The sequence below is a fragment of the Helianthus annuus genome, chromosome 12, assembly GCF_002127325.2.
Source record: "Helianthus annuus cultivar XRQ/B chromosome 12, HanXRQr2.0-SUNRISE, whole genome shotgun sequence".
NCBI lineage: Eukaryota > Viridiplantae > Streptophyta > Magnoliopsida > Asterales > Asteraceae > Helianthus > Helianthus annuus.
Genome location: NC_035444.2, coordinates 154,776,456 through 154,802,197, shown reverse-complemented (window position 1 = coordinate 154,802,197; position 25,742 = coordinate 154,776,456). Strand labels below are relative to the sequence as shown.

The window sequence follows — 25,742 nt, the reverse complement described above, 5'->3', positions numbered from 1 at the left end:
TCCAAAGTTAAAATTCATGTTTGGTGATCTTGCAAGTTACAAGTTTTACGATTAGATCGTGTGTAGTGGTCAAGCCTCATGGAGCCCTCAATGGGGGTTTGTGTGACAAGTGACAAAATGTGTAAAAAATAAAGGTTATATAACTTGAGTGTGTAGTGGGGGTTATGAAGATGTGGGGTTATATATGTATGTATATATATGTGTGTGTGTGTGAGATGTTTCTTGTTTGGCGCTGTTATACACATCGCGGGACTCAAAATTTTCACCTCATAGCGCTCGGGGGACGGTGTATCCCCGCGCTATGGTGATGTATGGCGCCGGATCAAGCCCGACTACGGGTGGCCTTTTATACCCTTACACTATTATTTATTTCCCTAAAATTAATCTCAACTCTCCAAATCTAAGATCAGTGGATTGGAATCCATCTCTTCTTCTTATTTATTTTGCCCTTTGTATTTGATCTTAATCCTAGATTCATCTATGATACAGGGAATACAATTTACGTAAATATAAACATGTATTTAACTAAACGGGTTGTAGCCTAGCGGTATATATGGTCTAAAGAAAATGTGACACTCTCTATAAGGTTGAGAGTTTAACTCCCACATTTTGCAACTATATAAATTTAAAAATAGAATTAACGAGTGATGTGTGGATTAGCCAGTAAAAAAATAAAATAAAAATTTAGGACGATTTAAGTCGGATATTAAAGGAAAAGTAGATTTACGATACAATCCAATTCTTGCATAACTCATAGCCATATGCTTTATAACACATTGAAAAATAAGAGTTCACAATTTTCTCTTGAACCACCAAATTTAACCTTTTTTAAATTAAAAAGAAAAAGTACATTTGTAAATCTAACATTATGTGGCTTTTACTATTCAATAAAACTATTTTATTTAGATATATTAATTATTTATATAAGAAAACCTTGAAATTTTAATACATTCGTGTCTTTTTCTACTAAAAACTTCATTTAATACTTGTCTTTACAAAACTAAGGATGAGCTCGGTACAATATTAGTACTGAAAATACTGATCCTGAAAATTGTCAAAAATGGATACCGCTATCGATACCGAAAGTGCTCACAGTATTGGTACTGAAAATACTGATCCTGAAAATTGCCAAAAATTGATACCGCTACCGATACCGAAAATGCTCGATATGGTACGGCATTCGAAGATAAAATATTGTACTGTACCGAACAAAAGTACCAATTCTAAAAAACGCCAAAAAAAATTAGGTACCAAAATACAATCGGTACCGAATATTTTTTGGTACCTTGTAGCTATGGCTCATCCCAAATAAAACCAACCATTGCTAATCCCTAATAAAACCAACCATTATTTGTAAGCAGCAATAATATTTAATTAACAAATCTAAAATAGTCTATACATAGATATGTTATTTAAAGTCAACTTCAAATTACAGAAGCTCCACACCGTCAACTTCTAAGAGCATTCACATCCTATCCATCATTTTTTACCCTATAATTACACTAAAAACAACTACAGTTTCTCTCTCCTGCTAATTAAATAATGTATTTTTATACGTTTATCATTACTTTTTCTCTCACCTCTACTCACAATCACTTTCAAAATATATTAAAAAATTATAGAGAGTGAACAGTGTCCCCTCAAATATACAGATGAACAGTAACATTTTCTCTCTCCTCCACTCACAACCACTTACAACCACTATTTATAATATAAAAACCCCTCTCTCAGAATTTGATGGACAGAATGTGAATGCTCTAATACTTCACTTTGAGTTTGAAAAAATATGGATTCTTATTTGCTAATTGTTTTGGCCCATCAATTAGAGGTCATTGAGTTTGAAAAAAAAAATGGATTCTTATTTGCTAATTGTTTTGGCCCATCAATTAGAGGTCAAGTATATGACCCTCGTACCTAAAAATGGGTCGATTAATAACATATCTTAAAATGAAACAAATAAAAAACTCTTATCCAAGAAAAATATAAAATGTTGAATACTATTCTCCTAGTGCCTAACCCGCCTGTTTGGGCCTGCTTACCATTCATTTAACATAGGTTCATAATTTACGTTTTCTCAAAACATTATTATTAATAATATTAAAATAAATTAAAAATAGGACTGTTGTAATCTTTAATTTAATCATCCTTGGTTACTTGTAGATTTAATCATCCTTGGTTAGTTGTAGATTGACAAAAGGAATAAACGGGAAAAAAAAACGATTGCTTTTATCGAAAATCAAGCTTTGCTTGACAGTGTTTGACCGTGTGTAGTAGAATAACTAAAAAGTGCAAAAGCTATTGCCACGTCAGTATTACATAGGCCTTGAGGCTATAGCTGAACCCAGGGGCGCAACTATTAGGAGGCCGCAGGGGGGGGGGGGACCCCCGAACTTTTCGCTCAGTAGTGTAATATATGTGGTTTTCGTATAGAAATATTTGCGTATATACGTTTTTGACACCCTCGTCGAAAATCTCAAGCTATGCCACTGGCTAAACCACACATTCACAAGAGTGTAATGGTTTAACTAACCACTCATCAAATAGCTATGTTCAACAGATCTTAATCAATACTTCAAATCTTAAAAAGAAACCAAGAAAACTTTTATGATGCGTGAAAGATATTCATAATATGATATTGAATTCAAGCTATGTTCAGAAAGGTGAATATTAAATTTGCTAAGCTTCCAAAGGGGCATCTTGGTGATATAAATAACAGATTTCATCATTGCAACAATGCAAAGTTTTATATAGAACTAGTTTAATACCCGTTCATCCGGGTATTTCAAAGTAAGGAAATGAAAACTGAAGCATTCTTTTAAACAATGTAACATAGCACACATATAAATCAATAAGTTTACAAGCAAAAAGAAAAAGAATAAAAAAAGTTATAAATGTATAAAAGTAGTAAATTGCCCTGCACGGTGCTGCGGCGTTTTGTAAAAATTTTACGTTAAAACATGGACCAACAGAAAACGTACAAAACAATAAACACGAAAACGTATTATATTTGACCCGACTCATTTCTGGAAAAAATTTCGTCGAAACGTAAATCAACTTGAATTTTTATACCCACACGTACATAAAAATTAACACGTAAACCTTGACTAATGCTAAAATTTAAGGAGTAAAAATATACAAACATATAAAAGGACAAATAAGAATAAAAAATGTGTCAGACAGTTGTTGGTAATTGTATTATATAGAATTATCATAGAACAAATTTAACTTATAACAACCATACACAACAGGAGTTTCCATTCTATTAAGGCTGGGTGGTGTGATATAAAGCTCATAGGGGCTTTATAGTGCTACATATGCGCAATATAAATGAAAGTCTTTATCGTTAACTTGCACGGTGTGGTGATTTGGTGGTTCGGGTATGCATCCAGTGGCGGATCTAGGATTCACGCCAAGCCGTAACGTTTTATAAATAAGCCGTAACGAAATCGAAAAAACATCAAATTTTTTCAAAATTTACACTAAAAACGTCAATTTTTTCCGAGCCAAGCCGTAGCGGAGGTTACCCCCCGGTTAAGGCTAGGTCCGCCCCTGTATGCATCCAACTCCGACCGTTATGAAGAAGGGGATATATTTGCTCGATTGAGGGCATCCCAAAATGTTTATCCTTTGATTTAGTTGGTCATTCAAAAAAAAAAAAAAAAAAAAAAAAAAACAACGTTACATTCCATCCAGCCTTTCATTCCAAAATACCACACACCACTTAAAAGTTGTCCCCAAGTCCACAACCCGTTTAACACTATGATAATATTTTTCTTGAATCTTCTTGTGTTGCATTCACACACACATCAAAGGGAACTCACCATGGAACGCTTATAGATCACTCGAATTATCGAACTTTCTTTGCATATTCAAGGTTGCTTCCTCTTAACATACTTGGTTTGAATATACCAAAATTTTTAAAGTTGGTGTGATCAACGAACCTACATTGCTTCTTCTTAGACCATAGGGTATGATGGGGCTTGGGTTGGGGCTTGGGTTGGGGCATTTGTTGACACGTGGAATGGGAGCCCCCCACCACTCAAACCCACGCCCATGGAGTATGGTGGGGCTTGGGTTGGGGGCATGAGTTTGGTTTGGCCATTGAGAGCCCACCATGTCACCTTACTAGCCCTACTAGCCTGCCCCACGCCCGACTTCAAACCCACGCCAATAGGGTCACGCCCCAACCCAAGCCCCCGGGGTGATGGCTTGGGCGTTTTCAGCCAACCCACACCCAACCCAAGCCCCATACCCCATGGCCTTACACCACTACCTACCAAATATAATTAATTGTGCGAGCAAACATTTAAAGCTATTCATATATGAGAATAAAAAAAATTAAAAAATTGCTTCTTCTTACACCACTACCTACCAAATATAATTAATTGTGCGAGCAAACATTTAAAGCTATTCAAATGAGAATAAAAAAAATAAAAAAAAGTTGTGTCAAGTTGACATACGATTTGGATTATTGTAAATGTAAGTTTCTGATTAAATGCCATGACAATTGACTAGTGGGCTGGTAGGGTTGCCTCCCTATTGTTAAATTCATCCCTCTTTCAAGTAGATCTTCTTTAACTACAACTACAAGACTAATTTGGAGTTTCAATCCATTAAAAAAATGGCTCACTTGAGAAAGTTTGAGCACCTCAAAATACAAATCGATGCTATAATATCCGCAACCAACAACTTCGCTGATGAAAGTTGCATTGGGAGTGGGGGATTCGGAAGGGTGTACAAGGGAACGATTGCGGGTTTTGATGGGCATCCGATGGTTGCTTTGAAGCGTTTAGATCGCCGTCTAGCTGGGCAAGGAGATATCGAGTTTTGGAAGGAGATCATGATGCTTCCACTATACAAACATGATAATATTGTGTCTCTCTTAGGGTTTTGTGATGATTGTGGCGAGAAGATCCTTGTGTACGAGTATGTACCCAACAAAAGTCTTGACTATTATCTCGCGAGTGATAATCTAAGATGGATTAGACGCCTTAAAATATGCATTGGGGCGGCTCGTGGATTGGCTTACCTTCATAGTCCAGTTGGAACCCAAGAAAGAGTATTGCATCGGGATATCAAGAGTTCTAATATTTTATTAGATCAAAAATGGAACGCCAAGATCTCAGATTTTGGTCTCGCCAAGTTCGTATCTGCCAATCACAAGTACACATTTTATTACTCTAATGCTGTAGGCACGCTTGGATATCTCGACCCACTTTACGCAGAGACTGGGTTATTAACAAAAGAGTCAGATGTTTACTCTTTTGGTGTTGTATTGTTTGAAGTACTGTGTGGGAGGTTGTGCTTCGCCAGCGAAAAAGATAGACGACCACCTTTAATAGGATTGGCGCGAGAGTCTTATGAACAAAACACAATAAACGAAATCGTTTATGGTAATATAAAACAAGAAATACATCCTGAATCTTTGCAGGTGTATGCAAAAATCGCTTACCAATGTTTGAAGAGAAACCGTGAAGAACGCCCATCAATGAGAGTCGTTGTGGAGGAACTTGAAACCGCACTTAGTTATCAAGTAAGTTGTTTTTTAGCAACCAATTCGGTTTTTGACAGAGTTGTTAATAGTATTATTAATAGTATGTTAGGGCTACGCGTCCCGAAGATATCGAAGAGTATGCTAGCTCTGAGGGTGGAGGGTGGCTTGTTGTTACAATCCATGAAGCAAATAATCTCGAAGGGAAACATCCATTCGTCATATTGCGTGTTGGAGATGACATTAAACGAACTACGGTTTGTGTTATGAACTAACTACATATACTATATAGTGTTTTTTTGTGACAATATTATTGTTTCAAAAGTTTTACATTTTTGTGCATTTTTGGGTTTTGCAGACTATAAAGAACAATCGAAATCCGGTATGGAAGGAAACATTTAGGTTTACCTTAGAAAAGCCTACAAAAGCAATTTTGCATTTGTTTGTTTGTTCTGCCAATTGGAATGGAAAGGTACAACAAATTCTTAAGATTATTCGGTGTTTCATTATCAATGGTTTTTAATTAATGTGAATAATTAATAGATGATGATTTTCAATTTATGATTAGTTGGTTCTGGGTGACGTGGAAATAAGTGTTGCTGACGTGGTAAAAGAAAAACAGATGAACAATAGATACAACATTGGAAATGGTCGGATTCACGTGGAGTTGCAATGGGAAAGTTCGGCATTGCCACTTAAAGCAAAGCCAAAATTGTTGCAGTTCATGAGTTCAGTTGCCCGTTTCATGGTGGCCGTACCCCATATTGACAAAAGTGGAAAGATATATATACGGGCCTAATACTGACTAAACCCAAAAATACGTATATCATCTGTTTTGTATAGCTGGACTTATCAATTTCTTCAAAAACAAGTTGTTTCATTTCTTATTTTGTATGATGAAAGCTATTAGTTATATTTTATACATAATAAAGTGGCATCCAACAATTTTCATTAGAACCTTCTTGTTTTGCATTAAGACACGCAAATTAATTGTCTAAAGTTATCCGAACTTGATAAGAAAAAATGATCGAAAGGGAATTCACAACGACGTTTTACAAAGTTCCTCGGTTTGGTGTTATCATCGAACATACATTGCTTCTTCCTACACTACTAGCTACCAAATATAACTATTGAGGTATACTATAACTGTTTTATCGTAACTAAAAAAAAGTACACTGCAATTTACGTCTCTATGGTTTAGGGACGGGATCACTGTTTGTCCTAATCAATACTTTAAATCTTAAAAAGAAATCAAGAAAACTTTTATGATACGTGAAAGATATTCATAAGATGATACTGAATTCATTCTATTAACCGGCTAAACACCTTCTAATTTCACTCCTTCACGACGTTACATTCCATCCCGCTTCTCATTCGATAGATCACCTAAAAGTTGTCCACATTATACAACTTTCTTTGCATACTAGTGCTAATACCCGCGAATTTCGCGGTGTTGACAAATGATATCTTTTTTTATTTTTAGAAAAAAAATAACGATTATACACCTGTTTGATTGGGCAATTGCTTTATTATTTATGGATGTTTCAAATCTTTATTGGCTATGCCTAAAAGGTTTTATACTATGTGAGTGTATGCATCCTATATGTGAAGATGTGAGCGAGGAACCAACTGTTTTGCAAAAAAATTACTATTTTAGCTAAGAACCCGGTGGAGACTCCTTGTAAGGTCGAGCCATGTATCCATGTTGTCTAGCAATATCCATAGCATAATATATACATAATACCTGGTTAACTATTTAAGCTCATTTTGAAAAGACACTCCCACCTAGTAATAGTTCTTCCATCTTTAAACCACCTACTTAAAGAAAAAAAAATATATCTTATACACTTCATTGAAGCACAACTTACACTTTGAATTCCTATCAACCCAATTTTGGACCAATTCTTATGGCAAGTGAACTGAAAAAACAGAACAAAGAATGTGAGTTGCTTCCATTGAGTTAAGTGAGAAAGGTCCATGACGCGAGGAACTTCTTAGTGCTGCAAGCTTATTTCCCAAAAAAAAATTACTAATGCTTTATGCCCACCACCAAATATGCAAAATAACGATGTGGGAAAATAAGAAGATAAAAAATACGAAGACCCGATATTTTTGAGATACCTCTACATCCAACTTTGACATTTTTGAACAATTTCCTAGATCTTTGGCAAACTTGTGAGGCAAATGTTTAATGCTTATAAGAAAGGGTGATTCACTTATGTTATCTCCTTTAAGTGTCAAACATATAAAAAAGAAGCTTAAAATGAAACAACTCAAACGGGGCAAAAGTTTCCTCAAGTTCGACAATTATTTATAGGATGTGTTTTCTAATTATTTAAAATTAGACAAAAAGCATTTCGGGTTATACTTACACAAAAATTACCGGCTTTGACTCATTACCTAACCCGCCCAACCAAGCCATTTTCCACCTCTACAAAAGCCTGAAAGTAGAGAGGACCTGGGCACGACCATTTGTTTCCTGTAATATTGATTTTCCTTTCCTAAATTCCAAGTCTATCTGCAAGAAAATTAATAATTTACTTATGAGAAGAAAAAAAACATGCAGTTACTATTTAATATCTTTATTATTTTTATTTACAATTCATTCATTTGATGCTTTTTTGATCCAAAACAAAACAAACTGAACCCACTTTTAACTCGGCTTGTCATCTGTTAAGTGACCCGACCCAAGTGCTTGATAGCAAAGTGCTCTCAAAGCAACGTGGGATAATACCTGCCTCTCTGTTAGCTCATAAATTACATCTAATAAACAAAAGAAACAATACATTTGAAAGAGATAATGTTTATCATCCTTACCGCGGAAACTCTTCTCTCTATCGATGCTTCAAGAATATTGTATCACTTTCTGTCTCTCTGCATCTGATTTGTAAGTTGATCGATCCAAAATTCCTACATACATAGCCATGAATCTTTATAAGTCTGTGGACTTTGATAAAATAGAATAAAAGGTTTTCAACACGACTAACCATTACCATTTGTTATAACTTCCGCACCATCAGCATAAAAGTTTTGATGAAAAACAAAATACCCGAGTTCTGTCAACGTACCAATTGTAACATATAAAACCTTCGGCATGCGTTTGCACCAAATACTGACTGGTGAGTAATTATTATCATTCCAGCTAACAACATCCAGTACGTCTTCTTTTATCGTTTAAGGTTGGTTCAAGTTCATAATATCTATCAGCAAGCATTATCTGATGAAGCCCAATTTGACCTTTGCTTTTTTTTTTTTACTATGTTCCACTTGCCTTGTTGACCCGTTAAGTATGTTAACCAAGCATAGAAAGTAGAGGACAAAATAATATAAGAAGCAAAGAATCATAAAGCTAAATTACTAAGCGGTCACATGCTTAACTTGAAAAGGCAATTAATAGCCCGTTCTTATTCTTCCCATGGATTGCTATGTGGGTAAAAAACCTAAAGCCTCATATAAATCAGAAGTAAAATAATTTAGTTATACAACATATAAGTGGCTGGCATGAACACATATACATACTCACTGTTAATGGTGTGTGAAAAAGCAAAACTCCATAAATAATGTAGAACTAAATAAAACACCAAACAATCATATGATCTTTTAGTTGAAGATATAAATCGGTAAAGTTTAAAGAACTTAAATACTCCCCTAAGTAGAAGTACTATCATATAATTTTTATCAAATTAGGCAATAAGGTCACTAAGTGGTTCAACACAAACACATTAAAATGTAATTGTATACAGTGACAGCTCGGATGAAGAACAATAAGTGGATTTTTAAAGGTGTTCAACGAAAAACAAAATAATTGGAAATTTACCTTCAACTTGACTAAGAAGTAACCCCCATTTCCGCCAAGCCCTGCCTGTACAACTGTAAAGAGTTAGGAAGACAAAAGTAAACCATCAGTGTAAGAAGAAATCACATAACATAGCTACAGGCATACCGAATTTGCGTATTATTGGAACATAAGAACTTTTTCCCCTTTCTAAACTCTTTTTTTATGACAAAACCAAATTAGAGACACCATATAAGAATCTCAAGTGTTTATAAAAAAAATTGAGTTTGTGCGTTTATAGAAAAACTTTTAAACAAAAAAAAGACACTCTGAAATAAGTTTAAAATGTGGATATTGAATATTAACAACAGAAGGCTACAACCTGCAATGTAAAAGAAAATACCTGAATTTCCATTCGGCTAAAAATCAACAAAAAGTTATGTGGCTTTATATCACAATGGAGGAAGCCTCCTGAATGTGTATATTAAACTCCATTCAACAATAAGAAGGAAAAAAGTTCGAGAGTTAACAAATATGTTTGATTAATCTCATTACAGGGGTTGAAATCATATGGGATCAACAATAAACATAGAAGGCATGAAGATTCAACTTTAAACATAATCTCAATCATGGTTTTTTGTATTTAAAGTGCATCACAAATCAAGAAAATGCTCTTAAGTGAGAATAACCAAAAGATGAAAAGATGGATTCAAAGTGAGTTTTTTAATAATAGTTGATATGATAAGTACAGATGTATCAAGTTAAAAAAAACAAATGGAGAAACATGATATTTTAAACAACTAAAAAAAAGAAAAACCAACAGAAATTTGAAAACAGGGGAAAGAAGAATATTCATTTTTTAGGATGTTAATTTTTACCATGATTTGTAGCCACTCTAATGGCATCCAACATCGTCACTAAAATACATGTATTTAATTTAAATCAGCTGAAGATTCAAGAAAGTTAATCTATGTGAATAAAATCAATAATTAATTATAGAAAAATTACCAGTGTCAAATTTGTTTGGGGGTGCAAAATAATGCCTCTTCCTAAAAGATTTCTTGTGACCAAAGCTCTAATTTCATCATCAAAACCCCTGCAATGATAATTTCACTAAACATGCAGTGTTGAAACAAACAATAATAAAACTACACACTACAAATAGGATTTCTAGATATAAAAAATTCAATAACCACATGAAACCTAATAAGATGAAAACAATTCAATAATCACATTTGCAACCTAATTTTTGAGCAAAAAAAAAAAACAACACCCACCACTCGATGTTAGACTATCGCCATTCTTACACCATACGAACCCTAGCCACCACCAAGAACGTTTTTAGTCATCACGAACGGCTGAAACAAAGATCTGGAAAAAAAATCTAAGCATAAGATCATCTAAAACGACATGAATGTTAAAAATCCCTAAATACGATGTTCTCCATCACAAAACAAAACATAATAAATCAAAAACCCTAGCGCAGCTGTCAAGAGAACGCGGCTACTACACCGTCGCTGCTGTTGTCATGGTTCTCCGTCACAAATCAGAACATCCACTATAATTGAAAATTGAACATTTATAAATTGAAAACTACCTATACAAATCAAAACAAAAACCAAAAATAAATCGAAGAACTAACCAATATCAGACTATGACGGCGCTGACGGAGAGGTGCCATAAACTTTAGAATTAGAGGCGAATTAGCAAGGCAATAATCGATTGTTGTAGATGATGCATGAAGGAGATGATGATAGATTTGATTAAGACGAAGATGATGAAGAGTGACTGCTGTTGTTGTTCGTAAAAAAACAAATCTTCAGAAGTAAGAAGGATGCCAGGGGAGAACATCAAGAGATGGAACGTCGATGGAGGAGCAAAGAATCTAGGGTTTGATCCTGGATAGTAGCAAAGAACATTAGAATAAATAATTATAGGTAATTAACAAATACAAACCTGCTGATTGAAGACGAATGAAGGATTGAATGTATGTCGCAGATGGATGGGATGAGAGAAAGGGGTTTCTGGAGAAAACCCTAGGATCGCGAGTGAAAATCAAATCAATTTAATCAAGGATTGAATGTTAAAGAATGATAAAATTATCATTTTTAATTGAAATTATGTGTGAACTAACCTTGTTCTTGAAGATTAATTTGAAAATCTTGATGAGCGGCGGTGAAGAAAGCGTATCAGAGAAGAATAGAATGGGAAAATTGATTGGTTTATTGGTTTAAATATGGACGGAAAAAGGAGGATCCGAATAGACTAAATGGATCCCATGTCAGGTTAATTCAAGGGAAATGAGGAGAATGAATATTTTGGCGGGAAAATGAGCTTTTGAGGCCCTAGGAGGGGGACATGTGTCCCCTAATTAAGGCTTTTATTAGGTTGTATAGATTCAAGGTTGCTTCCTCTCAACATACTCGGTCTGAATATACCAAAATTTTCAAAGTTGGCGTGCTCAACGAACCTACATTGCTTCTTCTTACACCACCACTACCTACCAAATATATAACTAACTGTACTAGCAAACAATATGAGAATAAAAAACTATTCATATTATGAGAATAAAAATAAAAAATAAAAAAACAATTTGTGTCAAGTTGACGTACGATTTTGATTATTGTAGATGGAAGTATATGATTAAATGCCATTGACAATTGACTAGTTGGCTGGTAGGGTTGACTTCCTATTGTTAAATTCATCCCCCTTTCAAGCATATCTTCTTGTTTACTTTTGTTTCAAAGATTAAATTCTCACTTTTGTTTCAAATCATCAAACTAGTGGCGTTTGAACGCCTCAAAATACAGCTAGAAGCTATAAAATCGGCAACCAACAACTTCGCCGATGGAAGTTGCATTGGGAGGGGTGGATTCGGAAGAGTGTACAAGGGAACCATTACGGGTTTCGATGGGCACCCCACGGTTGCTTTGAAGCGTTTAGATCGTCGTCTAACCGGGCAAGGAGATGTCGAGTTTTGGAAGGAGGTCATGATGCTTTCACGTTGTAAAAATGAAAATATAGTCTCTCTCTTAGGGTTTTGTGATGATTGCGAGGAGAAGATCCTTGTGTATGAGTATGTACCTAATAAAAGCTTGGACTTATATCTCAACAGCGATAAACTAAGATGGATAAGACGCCTTAAGATATGCATTGGGGCTGCGCGAGGATTGGCGTACCTTCATAATGAAGTAGGGACCCAACAACGAGTATTGCATCGCGATATCAAAAGTTCCAATATTCTATTAGATGAAGATTGGAATGCCAAGATCTCCGATTTTGGTCTCTCGAAGCTTGGACCAGCTAATCAAGAATACACATTTCTTTACTCCAACCCTGTAGGAACACATGGGTATTGCGATCCGCTTTACGCAGAGGCTGGGTTTTTAACAAAAGAGTCGGATGTTTACTCTTTTGGTGTTGTCTTGTTTGAAGTATTGTGTGGTAGGTTGTGCTTCGAAAACAAAGACGCTGGACAACCAGCTTTAATAGGATTAGTGCGACAGTCCTACGAAAACAACACAATAGAGGAAATCGTTTATGGTAGTATAAAAGAAGAGATAAATCCTGAATCTTTGCAGGTGTATGCGAAAATCGCTTACCAATGTTTAAAGATGAAACGTGAGGAACGCCCATTAATGAGTGACGTTGTGTGGGCACTAGAAACCGCACTTAGTTATCAAGTAACTTGTTTTTTTTAGCAAAACAATTTGGTTTTTGACAGAACTGTTGATAGTATCATTGATTACTTTCTAACACTTACAGGAACCCAAAAGTGATCAAGATGCAAACACTTACTTACCGACAAAATCACCCTCAGAGGTGACAAAACCGGATCCTGGGAAGTAAGTATCCCCCTGTATTTATTTTTGTTGCATAAAGACATTTGTAAAAAACCGGTGGCGGAACCAGCCTATTGGGTATCCCCAAAAAAAAAAGTTACTGTGCAATCATACAATATAAAAAAAAATGACAATAAATAAATAAATAAAGTAAAACAAATATCTAATAGATTTGTCATCTTCTTTTTTCATAGTTTCAACCGTTCCATCACGTCGTCCACTTTTACTTTATGAAAAAAATCCTTTTCGACTGCACAAACCATAACATTGTTCAAAAATTCCGGGCTCATTCGATTGCGTATAAAACAGGCCCATTGCCGCCCCCATAATCAGCATATAAATGGGCATGTTTTATTATTATTTTGGGTCTTGGGCTAATGGGCTAGCTTAATAGGCTATTAACAATTATGTTTGGGCTTGTAAAAAGAATTAGATTTACACTGTTATACTATATTTTTATGGTTAGGGGTATCCTCGTATTTTTTTAGGGGTATTCTTTGTATAAAAACAAAAAAAGTAACACTGCGAATACGGGGTTGAGTCGTAGCCGGTGCTACGGCTGCTTATATTGTTCCGCCTCTGTAACAAACCATTCAAACATCAAATTGTTAGGGCTACGCATCCCATAGATATCGAAGAGTATGCTAGCTCCGAGGGTGGAGGGTTGCTTGTGGTTACAATCCATGAAGGAAATGATTTAAAAGGGAAACATCCATTCGTCATATTGCGTGTTGGAGATGACATTAAACGAACTACGGTTTGTGTTATGAACTAACTACATATACTATATAGTGTTTTTTTTTTTGGTGACAATATTATTGTTTCAAAAGTTATACATTTTTGTGCATTTTTGGGTTTTGCTGACTATGAAGAACAATCAAAATCCGGTATGGAAGGAAACATTTAAGTTTACCTTAGAAAAGCCGACAAAAGCAATATTGCATTTGGTAGTTTGTTCTGACGCAAGGAGTAAAAAGGTACATCAAATCCTAAACATTAAAACGTGAACATTGACACCGTCTTTGTCACAAATGATATTAATATAAGTCGTGTTTGAGTTCAGCTATTTAACCTGTCTACACAAAATCTTTGTCATGTCAACCTGCTAACCCGGCATGATTTACACCATGTATATTATTATCTTTGGTTTTTAATTATTGTGTATAATTAATATTTATGATTTTCAATTTTTGATTAGGACATTTTGGGTGACGTGGATATAAGTCTTGCTGACGTGGTAAAAGAAAAACAGATGAACAATATGTACAACATTGGAAATGGTCGGATTCATGTGGAGTTGCAATGGGAAAGGTCAGATTTGCCACTAAAATCAAAGCCAAAACTGTTGAAGTTCATGAATTCAGTTTACAATTTAGCTGTTTCATAAGCCAATTATTCCATATATAAGTTTGCAAGTGTTTTGTGCAATCATTAGTTGTAACTTGTGTTTTGGGAGTATTTCAAAAAAAAACTTGATTTTTTAATTTTAACCCAAGGTTTTTACCTTTTTTCAATTTTAACCCTACATAATTTGTTTTTTTAACTTTAACCTAAAACTTTTCATTATTTGCAATTTAACTTTACAACTTTTGTCACTTATACTTTTTATCTTTCGCAAATTTTCGTTTTACGTATAGGTCTAATTTTTTCAAGTTAATACGACGCAATGTGCATCTGTGGTTCAATGTTTTTACCTCTATTTTTCCATGTTTGACAGGTTCGTCGCAACACGCATATCCTAGGTCGAGTCAGTGTTGGTGGTCGATGACGGTTGTGTGACATTAGTACTATTTGATACTGTTTTACGCCCCGCCGCAACACGGGGTGTGCTTTGGGATGTTTCAAAGAAAAATGGTTATGCATGTGGTTGTCATAACGTTGGCTTTGGGGGTTTTCTAAAAAAAATTGATTTTTTTTAACTTTTCACCCAAAAGTATTTCATAAATTACTTCTAACCCAAAACTATTTGTTTTTTTTTTACTTTTAACCCAAAACTTTTTATCTTTTCAAACCTATCCTCATAACTTTTTATTTTCAACTTTGATCGTTTATAGTTTTCATTTTCCGCAAATTTTTTGCTTTATGCTTGGTTCTAAATTTTGTGACGTAACACATCGCAAAGTGCGTCTTTGGTTTAACCTTTTTACATTTCGTTCTAAATTTTGCGAGTTAACACGACGTAGCATGCGTGTGTGGGTGAACGTTTTTATATCGTCTATTTTTCCCCGTTTGACAGGTTTAACATAACGTGCTGGTCCTTGATCGACTTAATTATAACTAAAGTATCCCCGCCGCATTGCGGCGGGTCGCAATCCTAGTTTTGACAAATTTGGAAATATGTATATGGGCCTAACATTGACTAAACCGAAAAGTATGTATGTGGGCCTTTCGAAATTGGGCTTTTTAAATTCTTCTATATCATCTATTTTTGTAACCCAAGTGAGTTGGATTGAATTGAAGTACTGAACTATTAACTTGTAAATATTTATGGAAAAGACAAGTAGCTTGTTAAATAGTATAAAACTTCTTTTTTATATATTTGAACGAAAACTTTGTATCACTGACGGACCACTAGAGTATCATACTATTATCATGCCACTAGTGGAACCATCCGATCATATTTATCTCCACTAGGCTATAATACATATACACAAATTCATGAGTAAACTCAATCTGGGAAAACCCTGTTGCGGGAATCGAACCCAAGACCTCATGGTCCTTAAGTCTTATCCAATCCCCAACATGTCACTAGACTATAATGCCATGGACTAAATAGTAGGGTTGTAAACGAACCGAACGTTCAGCGAACAGTTCGTGAACCGTTCGGTGGTGAGTTCGTTTATTTTTGTTCGACTAGCTTAACGAACGAACATGAACAGAAAATTTGGTTCGGTTAGCTTAGCGAACGAACACGAATACAGGTCTCATTCGTTCGACTGCGTTCGTGAACGTTCGGGATTATGTTCGGTTACGTTCGTTCATGTTCGTTCGTTTATATTAAAAAAATAAAAATAAACCTATTATCTAAACATATTAAAAACTTGAAACCCTATCTTTTTATGAGTTAGCTATAATTTGGACATTCTAAGACATTTTTTTGGGATAATTATGTTTAGGTTAGTTAAACTTTGAATAATAATGTTTAAGTTGGTTAAACTTGATTAATCGTTTGGTGGTTGTAGTAGACTCTTGTGTTTTGATTTATCATTTGATGGTTGTATTTAACTACTTATGTCCAATGTTTAAGGACAACAATGTTTTTGTTTTTTATTTTCAAGTTGAATGTTCCTTTACGTCCGTTTGTGTTCGAGGCCAGTGTTCACGAATTGTTCATGAACAACTAAATTTCCCTAACGAACGAACACGAACATAAACTTATGTTCGATAGCCGTTCGTGAACATGTTAATTTCCTTAATGAATGAACACGAACATTGTCTCGTTCGTGTTTGTTCGATTCGTTTATAGCCCTACTAAATAGTAAAACTTCTAAACCGGTGTTGCTACACCATATTCCGTCAAAATGACAGAAAATGGCGAAAACACCACCTAATTGTATATGTTTAGTGGTCGAAATATCAACATGTAAACTTTTAACTTTAACTTTCAAAAAATAAAAGAAGGAAAATTATCATTGTGTCAATATGGACGAGTCATACTTCGTCTTCTATTAAGGTTTTAAAACACCATGGAAAAGCACGTTAGAAAGGGCCTTTTGAGACCGCCCTCTGACGGTCAAGTCAGTCATGAATTGATCGTAATCGAAATGTGTATTAATGTGCATGCATCCTATATGACAGTGGTAGCGAATATGGGAAGTAATCATGTGTAGGACAAAATCTCCAGGTAGGAATTGTAAGGATAAGCTCTTTTTAAGTGGGTATATATTAACTATTAAGAAGAGTAATCTGCAATTTTACCCCCTGAGGTTAGGGGTCATTGGCATGTCTACCCCCCCCCCCTAAGGAAATAATTGCAATTTTAACCCCCACTGTTTGCTCTTATGTCGCATGTTTACCCCCCAGCGTCAAAGTGGGTTAACAGTCAACATTATAACCTGATGGTCAAGGGGTAAAATTGTTATTTTGCTCTTATGTCAAGCTTCTTTGATACAACACCCCCTATAAGTAACAGACCAAAGCATAATTACCCCCCACCTTCCCACCATCGTCCCTCAACCTTCTTCTCCGGCGACATAACACACCGGCGGCGATCAGTGTCTCTCCAGCGACATCTCCTCGTCCGATCATTCTTCTCCTCGTCCGATCACAACAACCACTGCCGCTATCTTCAGATCAGTGGAAATGCCGGTCTTTTGTTGGCTAATTCGCTATATCATCCGCCACACCAAAAGTATAATCGGCCAATGTTAGTTAATCAGGGTCAGATTTAGTCATTATCATGTTATAAACAGGGTTTAGGGTCTGATTTGGTTCACTGTTGGTTTTTTTTACAGTTGACCTGACGATGAGCTTATCAAGCTCATCTTTGGTGGTCCACCTGGTGGTCTCTGTGTTTGGGAGGCCTGTCCTCAACTTCCATCTACCACTGGAGATTTGAGCGGATGGATGTTTACTCTAGTAGTTATTTAGCTTTTATGTAATATGTAGGTTAACTTAACTTAATCGAACCTTTTGTGTAATATGTAGGTTAACCTAACTTAACTTATTTAGCTTTTGTTGACATTATGTTTGATAAAAATTAGGAGCACACTCATGTGCATTTTCAGGTTGTAGGCATAAGTGTGCTTAATCAGTTTGGGCATAACACACACTAGTTGATCACAGTTTGGGCATAAGTGCGCTTAATCAGATGCATAGAACACACACTGGTTGATCATGTCTACCACAGGTTGATCATGTGCTTAGCACAGGTTGATCATGTGCTTAATCAGTGTGCTTAATCATGTGCATTTGCAGGTTGTAAATAACACACACAGGTTGATCATGTGCTTAATCAGTGTGCTTAATCATGTGCATGTGCTTAATCAGTGTGCTTAATCAGATTCTAAAATGACAGCTTGCATGTGCATAAGTTCTAAAATGACACTGGAATGTCACTGGTTGATCACAGTTGCTGTATGTGCATAAGTTCTAATCAGATTCTAGAACACATTGTCTGAATGTGTTACAATGTCTGAATGTGAGTTACAATGTCTGAATGTGGTTGTTAGTGCAGCAGGTATGCTTTATTTTTTGAGTATAGAACACATTGCAGCAGGTATGCTTGATTTTTGAACAGGTATGCTTGTTAGGTTTCACATTTTTGGTTGACTTTTGAACACCTTATAGAAATAACTGATATTTGATATAAATGTGAACTAAGTGTATCAATATATCTGCAGCAAGTATCGGAGTGTGATTTGTTCACATTGGACCTGCAGTTCTTATAACAGATGCATAGAACAGGTTCAGAATTAGTAATTTACCAGTTTTGGAGTCTTTGCTTGTTAGGTTTCAGATTTTTGAACAGGTATGATTGTTAGGTTTCAGATTACGTGTTCAAAAATCAGAATTAGGTTTCAGATCAAAGAATAGGTTCAGATTTTGTATTATAGAATCATAGAACAGGTATTTGATTTTGGCGGGAAGGGTTTTGGAAGTTGCAGGGGGTAATATTGTGTCTTAACACAAAGTATAGGGGGTAATAACAAAGGACAAATAGTAATTTGCCAGTGGGGGATAATTGTGCGACTTAACAGGAATGTTGGGGGTAAAATGTAAGGGTAATATAGTCATTTCAACTTAGAGTTAACAGATTTGTTAGCCACTTTGACGCCGGGGGGTAAACATGCGACATAAGAGCAAACAGTGGGGGTTAAAATTGCAATTATTTCCTTAGGGGGGTAGACATGCCAATGACCCCTAACCTCAGAGGGTAAAATTGCAGTTTACTCTATTAAGAATGATATGAAGAGTCGAACAGTTCGTTCAATCCCGTGTTTTGCGTGTTTGATCAAGGGCCTAATTTCCAACAATTTTGGTTGTTTGTATTTTATTCTTATTCACTTTATGTGTAATGCATATATATATATATATATATATATATATATATATATATATATATATAGGGTAGGGATCCTAAGAGAAGTCCACCCTATATGAGAAACTTGAGAAGCATTCTGGACCACACATTTTTCTAAGCCTTTCGTAATATACACATATGTATAGTTTAAAATTGACTATATACATATATGTATATTGAGTTATACACATATGTATATAGTCAATTTTAAACTATACATATGTGTATATTACGAAAGGCTTAGAAAAATATGTGGTCCAGAATGCTTCTCAAGTTTCTCAACTAGCCTATCACTTCTCACATGATCCTTATCCTATATATATATATATATATATATATATATATAGGTGGACCAATTTTTTTTCATAAACGTAGATGTGTGTATTATAAACACATTTGTAAAAAAAATTCAAAAAAAAATGTCGTTTGCGTAGTTTTGAGCATCACAAGTTTGTGTTTACGGGTACCGTAAATCTTACCGGAAAAAATTACTGTACCCGTAAACACAAACTTGTGGTGCTCAAAACTACAAACACGACTTTTTTTTTTTGAATTTTTTTTTTTACAAATGTGTTTATAATACATGCATCTACGTTTATGAAAAAAAAATGTTGGTCCAACTCGCCCCCGATCAAGTAGTTCTCACGGTTCTTACAACTGGAGGTGGTTCTTATTTTAGCGCAATTATATATATATATATATATATATATATATATATATATATATATATATATATATATAGAGTAAGGTTAACATACAAAAAGCCTTATCATACATCACGTAGGAGACAATGGAAACCGTTGGATCAGGGGTATAATCACGCATGGGACCACATAATCACGCATGGGACCACATAATCACGCATGGGACTATAATCACGCACGTTCTATGATAATAACGCACGTTATATTTTTTGTCATGTATGTTAATGTAGGTTAAGCCTTGAAGTACATTATACTTTCTATATATATATATATATATATATATATATATATAGTGTTAGGTTCATTGGGGAAAAAAGTGGGGAACAGCGGGGAACCGACTCAAACGAACTCCGATTGGACTCTTTCCAGCGGCGTTGGAACCGGCTCGTCGAACCCTAACTAGGATCTTTTAACCCTAAACCCTAAATCATAACCCCTAAACCCTAAATATATTAGGGTTTGGCTTTTAGGGTTTAGCTTTAGGGTTTTGCTTTAGGGTTTAGTTTTAGGGTTTAGCTTTAGGGTTTAGGGTTTAGCTTTAGGTTTAGCCTTTAGGGTTTAGCTTTTAGGGTTTATAGTTTAGATTTTACGGTCTAGCTTATATTTTAGCCTTATTTTTTAGCTTTTTGGTTTAGAGTTTAGGAGTTAGGATTTAGGGTTTAGGGTTAAGAGATCTTAGTTAGGGTTCGACGAGCCGGTTTCAACGCCGTTGGAATGAGTCCAATCAGAGTTCGTTTGAGTTATATATATATATAACTATCATGACTTGCAATTATACGGTGAAAGTTTTGGTAAAACACATCCAAAATTCTTGTAATTCATGTAAGATTAACACAACCCAAACACTGGTAAGGGGACACGGGGCGGTAGCTTATAACGCGTGATGGGCAAAAGTATAACGCGTGGAAGTTTATTTTTCCCACCCCGCCTCATTTAGATAACGCGTTATATATTAACGAAAATCCATTTTCGTTATATTTTCAACGCGTGATGGTTTGGTTTTGTGAGTGGAATTGTTGGTTGGGGGAAATTGTTGGGTGTGGTGATGAGTGATGACCACCCCCACTAAAAAAGGTTGTGAGTGATGGAAAAATGGTCGATGACATGGCGGAACTTGATTGGTGCTTGTGAGTGATAAATTCTATCACTAGTGAACCACCCCCCTCCCCTAATAACTTCAAAACGACAATAAACAAGTTGAATCGATGGATGGTTTAAAGTAAAAATTACAAATAAACTATCTTTAAAACCATTCGACCTGTTTCACTTTTATTAAAAAAATATTAAATAAAAAATTAGATCGAGATAGAATGTAAACGGGCAACAAATTTTCAACGAATCATATACGTTCTTTTTGTTTTACTCTGCAAATAGTACCAGAAAAATACTTAGAAAGAAGAAACATGCATCCTACTAATAAGGCCACCTGTAGTGGCACGTTATATCACGCCAAAATGGTATATGACGCCCTCATAGCGCCGCCAACACCACTACGGCGGGCGCTATGGGTGTTTTTTCCTTCTCCCGTGAAAATCATAGCGGCGTGAGGGGGGATTATTTCATATACTAACTCACACACATAGATATACATACATATATAAAGCCCCATACATATATAACCACACTACACCCTCTTGTCATATAAAGCCCCATAAAGCCCCTCTTTTACGTTTTTCACCACTTGTCGCATAACGCCCCCTATGGGGCTTTATGACTACACATGGTGTAAAGGGTGTATGTGCTAAGATAGCCCCTTTATACTACTGTAAAATGATTGCTGAAGCTGTTGTATAAGAATGGGACTGAGAAAAGCATACTTGGCCACATCATGCAACCTACTTATTTATGGCTCTATTGAGATAATTTTTGATACTAATATTTGCTTGAAGCAGCAACTTTTCCTTGTTTGGCATGATAGTAGTGGCGAAGCTTGAGATTTCCGACCGAGGGGTCGGAAGTCACCAGACCTAAAAATAGCAAGCTCCAGCTTGTTTAACTGCAATAAGATAGGTCAAACTGCAATTAATTTTCTTGAAGCAAAGTTCTACAGAAAACCAATTAGTATTTTGTTTTTGAAAACTAAGCTTACTTGACACTGAAGTGCAGTTTCAAGTGCGCTCACAATGTCGGTCACTAATGGACGTTGTTCACGGTCACTATTCAAACATTGATAAGAGATTGTCGTAAAAACCTTCAAAGCCTCGGGATCTACTTCATCCTTAATTCTATCAAAAACAATATCATCTATCGTATTTTGTTCATAGGATTGACGTGCCAATCCTATTAAAGGTCGATGCTTAGCGTTGTTATTGTCCATGCACAACCTCCCGCATAATACTTCAAATAACATGACACCAAAAGAATAAACATCAGACTCTTTTGTTAATAACCCCGTCTCTATGTAGAGTGGGTCACAATAACCAATAGTACCTACGGCGCTGGTGTAAAGAAATGAATATTTTTTATTGACGGGACCAAATTTGGATAGGCCAAAATCTGAGATTTTGGCCTTCCAGTTTTCATCTAGAAGGATGTTGGAACTTTTGATATCGCGGTGCAATACCCTTTGATGGGTTCCAACTGAATTATGAAGGTATGCAAGTCCATGAGCCGCTCCGATGCAAATCTCTAGGCGTTGAATCCATGTTAGCTCAGTATTATTGAGATACATGTCAAGGCTACCATTATGTGCATACTCGTAAACAAGGATCTTCTCGCCATTATCATCACAATACCCTAAGAGAGAGATAATATTTTCATGTTTGTAAAGAGACAGTGTCATGATCTCCTTCCAAAATTCTGGATCTCCTTGCCCAAATACACGATCTAAACGCTTCACAGCAACCATTATCTGCCCGGTAGAATGGACAATCTCTCCCTTATACACACTCCCGAATCCTCCCATCCCAATGTAATTTTCGTTAGCAAAGTTGTTGGTTATTGACTTTATACCTTCTAGATGCATTTTGAGGTGTTCACATTGTTTTAGATGAGACATAGTTTTGATGATCTAACAAAACCACACCACAAAACTTAGTTAGAGGTCTAAAGATTTTTAGTTGTAGATCGATCTTTAGAGGTCAATATGGATTTAACGACACGTAAGTATCCCTTGTGGTCGCTTCCACATCGATCCAATCGTCTAGCCATGTATACTTTGTGTCTTTTCAAATTCACCTAACTTAGCATTGGTTTCATAAACAAGTTCGTTTCCTTATCAATTTGTATAATGAAAGCTATTATATTTTTATATTTTCAATATAATAATTTTGATTGTTTATGTAATAAGAAGCAATGTCATGCCAGTCGACTTTGAATATTTCAAAGTTCTTGTTTATTGATAACATCTACATTTTTGTTTCCAAATCGATTAGTTAAGAAAGTACATAGAGAGAAATATATGTTATAGAGAGAGAAATATTAAGGGCATGTTTGGCTAAGTTTTTTGAAATAACTTATTTACTTATTGGCTTTTTAAAAAGTAATAAACTTCAAAATGATGTTTGACAATAAGGGTGTATGTGAGGGGAAAAGCCAATAAGTCATTTCATACTGACTTTTCCAAAAAGCCAATAAGTCAATAAGTTGTTTCAAAAAGCTTAGCCAAACATGCCCTAAAGTGTTACAAGTTTTAAACTCTTGAACCCGGTAACTTAACTACTGTGAACTCTTAAGAAACCATCAAATTTGGGTTATACATGACCGTTAAAATATAATGTTAAACAATGTTACCTTAAATATACATTATTTTTGTCATTCTATATATACTATATAGATAAGGGTAGAGTGGACGAGTGGTAAACTAATTAAAAAAAGAGTTGATGGTCTTACATGTAATACAGTTTCATATAATAATAATATGGATAATTACATGAACAACAACTAACGACTTATGTTAATTTATGTTTGTTAACTATATTTAAAATTAAAATCTGATGTGACATGACAGGGCCGTTCTTACGTTTTTAGAGACCCTAAGCGAACTATGAAATGGGGGCCCTGATTTCGCCGATAAACTCTACTCCAATCCCTACGCCATGGGTGATTACCCTTACTTTTCGTCTAGTGATAGCCGATAGCCTTGAAATATAAAGCAGGTTGCGATGGAAAATGAGAACGATGATTGCGGTTGTATTTAGGGGTTTTAGGCCGCTAAATATTAATGATTAGGTCGATGGTTGTCATGTTGTAATAGTTGGAAATCAAGGCGAAATGGGTTTTGAAACTTGGCCTTTTTTGTTAAACAATATTTATTTGGGGTTCCTTTAATGAAAAAGCAGTTTCATATTAAAATAAACGTATCTATTTGGGCCTAATACATATATGATATATAAAAACTTTCTAAAAACTTGAAGGCCCTTATTTCTTGATGGCCCTAGATCCGTGCCTAAGTTACTAAGCCTATAGAGCCGGCCCTGGACATGACTAGATAATAAGATATTAATATTCCTATAAGAAATTTCAGGCTTAATTCACACACACATAAATTGTGATCAATCCGAACATGACCTATTTAAAGCTTTTGAGGTCATGAGTTAAGTACCAAAGACCAAAAGTGTTAAAAATTGGTAAACAACAAGGATCAAACATGTAATTTCTAAAAGCTAGGACTAAACCCGTAATTTGAACATGCCATAATCATTTATGTAATTTTTTCTATATTATATTAAAAAATAGTTGTATTAGAACTAATACTTACTAAATGATTCATAAGAAATTTCTCCTTTTCATAAATGCTTTGTTCCAGCTTCTTTTAAGTGGGGTTGTTCAAAAAGTCCACGCTTTGTGGCTTGCTCAAAGCTCGTTCGAAATATGCTAAAAAAAACCCGCTCGAAATTGACCCGGTTTTTAAACGATCTAGCCTGGCCCGACTCGGTTTATAAACAAGCCAAGCCCAAGCCAAAGTAAGCTTGACTCATGGCTCACTTGTTAGCTTGCTCAATTAGCTCGAATATAGTTATGCCTAATTTTTTATATGTATAAAAGTTATGACACAAAATTATTTTTAATGAAATAACTCTGACGATTCATATAATTAAAAAATATCAATAAACGAGACGGCTTTACAAGTCACGAGCTGGCTTGAGCTTTTAAAAATCCAAGCCTGAGCCAAACACTTTAGTTCAATAAAACACTAAGGCTCGGCTCGACTCATTTATAATCCTACTTTGTGAATATAATATCAGCATATCTTCATAAGATATTACACTAACTTGTTTTATGGTGATGCAATTCTTTGATTTGATGGATTCTTGTCGTTGTGCAGTTAAAACTGGCACATGTTAACAATGTCATCACAATGTTTCTTTTGTTCGTGTATCAAAATCTAAATTGGTGGAGGCCAGACTCTTAAAAATCCAATATTTTTCACTAAAAAATTCGGAAATTTTCGGTAAAATTAACACTACGAGCGAATAAAGCTTTGCCCAAGATTAGGAGCTGAGGCGTTGGCCTTTGCAACCAGGATGCGGTGCGCATGATCCAAGAAAAACGAAAGGATAAAGATACAGACTTCTTCCTAGATCATTTGGACAAACCACATCTAAACCTCTAGGTGTTACAAAATTAGAACCATGTAACTCAGCATACAATTAGAACCATGTAACTCACTATACAATTTTTTGACCTCAAAGATGTGACTAGGGGAAAGCCACATGACCATTTGTATAATTAACTTAAAAGGTATTATATGCATCACTAAATAACGTTAAACTTATTGTAGCAATTATTAAGTATATGGTTAATCATTGTTATTATATATAGTCGATCATAAACAATCATCGTTGCTAATTATTACAACACTAAACAGGCAGAAAGTCAGTTGACGATTGTAAATATGCTTCGCGATTTTAATAGCTATATATAGATGTAACTATTATTATAATCATTGCCATATATACTTGAAGAG

At 35.2% G+C, this 25,742-nt stretch overlaps 3 protein-coding genes and 1 long non-coding RNA gene across 13 annotated transcripts; 2 read left to right on the top strand and 2 right to left on the bottom strand.

Annotated features, from left to right (window-relative positions):
* The first annotated feature begins 4,505 nt into the window (after nucleotides 1-4,505).
* LOC110895967 (putative receptor-like protein kinase At5g39000) lies at nucleotides 4,506-6,375 on the top strand. Its single transcript, XM_022143359.2, has 4 exons — nucleotides 4,506-5,533; nucleotides 5,596-5,748; nucleotides 5,850-5,963; nucleotides 6,060-6,375. Exons 1-4 carry the CDS (start codon nucleotides 4,622-4,624, stop codon nucleotides 6,288-6,290), a joined length of 1,410 nt encoding a protein of 469 aa, XP_021999051.1. The 5' UTR covers nucleotides 4,506-4,621; the 3' UTR covers nucleotides 6,291-6,375.
* A 158-nt stretch (nucleotides 6,376-6,533) lies between these two features.
* LOC110895966 lies at nucleotides 6,534-11,623 on the bottom strand. Of its 8 annotated transcripts, none has more exons than XR_004873829.1 (8): nucleotides 11,401-11,621; nucleotides 10,909-11,302; nucleotides 10,544-10,637; nucleotides 9,670-10,362; nucleotides 9,309-9,361; nucleotides 8,485-8,547; nucleotides 8,309-8,401; nucleotides 6,534-8,009 (listed from the first exon to the last, which is right to left on the bottom strand). It is a non-coding gene; the product is annotated as an uncharacterized LOC110895966 (long non-coding RNA). The 8 variants fall into 8 exon arrangements; XR_004873827.1 differs by having other exon boundaries at nucleotides 8,485-9,361; nucleotides 9,670-9,737; nucleotides 10,275-10,362; nucleotides 11,401-11,618; XR_004873830.1 differs by having other exon boundaries at nucleotides 9,309-9,353; nucleotides 10,275-10,362; nucleotides 11,401-11,609.
* A 322-nt stretch (nucleotides 11,624-11,945) lies between these two features.
* LOC110895965 (probable receptor-like protein kinase At5g38990) lies at nucleotides 11,946-14,887 on the top strand. Of its 3 annotated transcripts, XM_022143358.2 has the most exons (6): nucleotides 11,946-12,949; nucleotides 13,032-13,111; nucleotides 13,721-13,865; nucleotides 13,972-14,085; nucleotides 14,307-14,419; nucleotides 14,826-14,887. In XM_022143358.2, exons 1-6 carry the CDS (start codon nucleotides 12,257-12,259, stop codon nucleotides 14,848-14,850), a joined length of 1,170 nt encoding a protein of 389 aa, XP_021999050.1. In that variant the 5' UTR covers nucleotides 11,946-12,256; the 3' UTR covers nucleotides 14,851-14,887. The 3 variants fall into 3 exon arrangements, with proteins under 3 accessions (XP_021999050.1, XP_021999048.1, XP_021999047.1); XM_022143356.2 differs by lacking the exon at nucleotides 14,826-14,887 and having other exon boundaries at nucleotides 13,981-14,085; nucleotides 14,307-14,520; XM_022143355.2 differs by lacking the exon at nucleotides 14,826-14,887 and having other exon boundaries at nucleotides 14,307-14,520.
* Nucleotides 14,888-21,187: 6,300 nt separating this feature from the next.
* Nucleotides 21,188-22,829, bottom strand: LOC110893556 (putative receptor-like protein kinase At5g39000). Its single transcript, XM_035980453.1, has 2 exons — nucleotides 21,924-22,829; nucleotides 21,188-21,830 (listed from the first exon to the last, which is right to left on the bottom strand). The coding sequence occupies exons 1-2, from the start codon at nucleotides 22,797-22,799 to the stop codon at nucleotides 21,678-21,680; spliced, it is 1,029 nt and encodes a 342-aa protein (XP_035836346.1). The 5' UTR covers nucleotides 22,800-22,829; the 3' UTR covers nucleotides 21,188-21,677.
* Nucleotides 22,830-25,742: the final 2,913 nt, after the last annotated feature.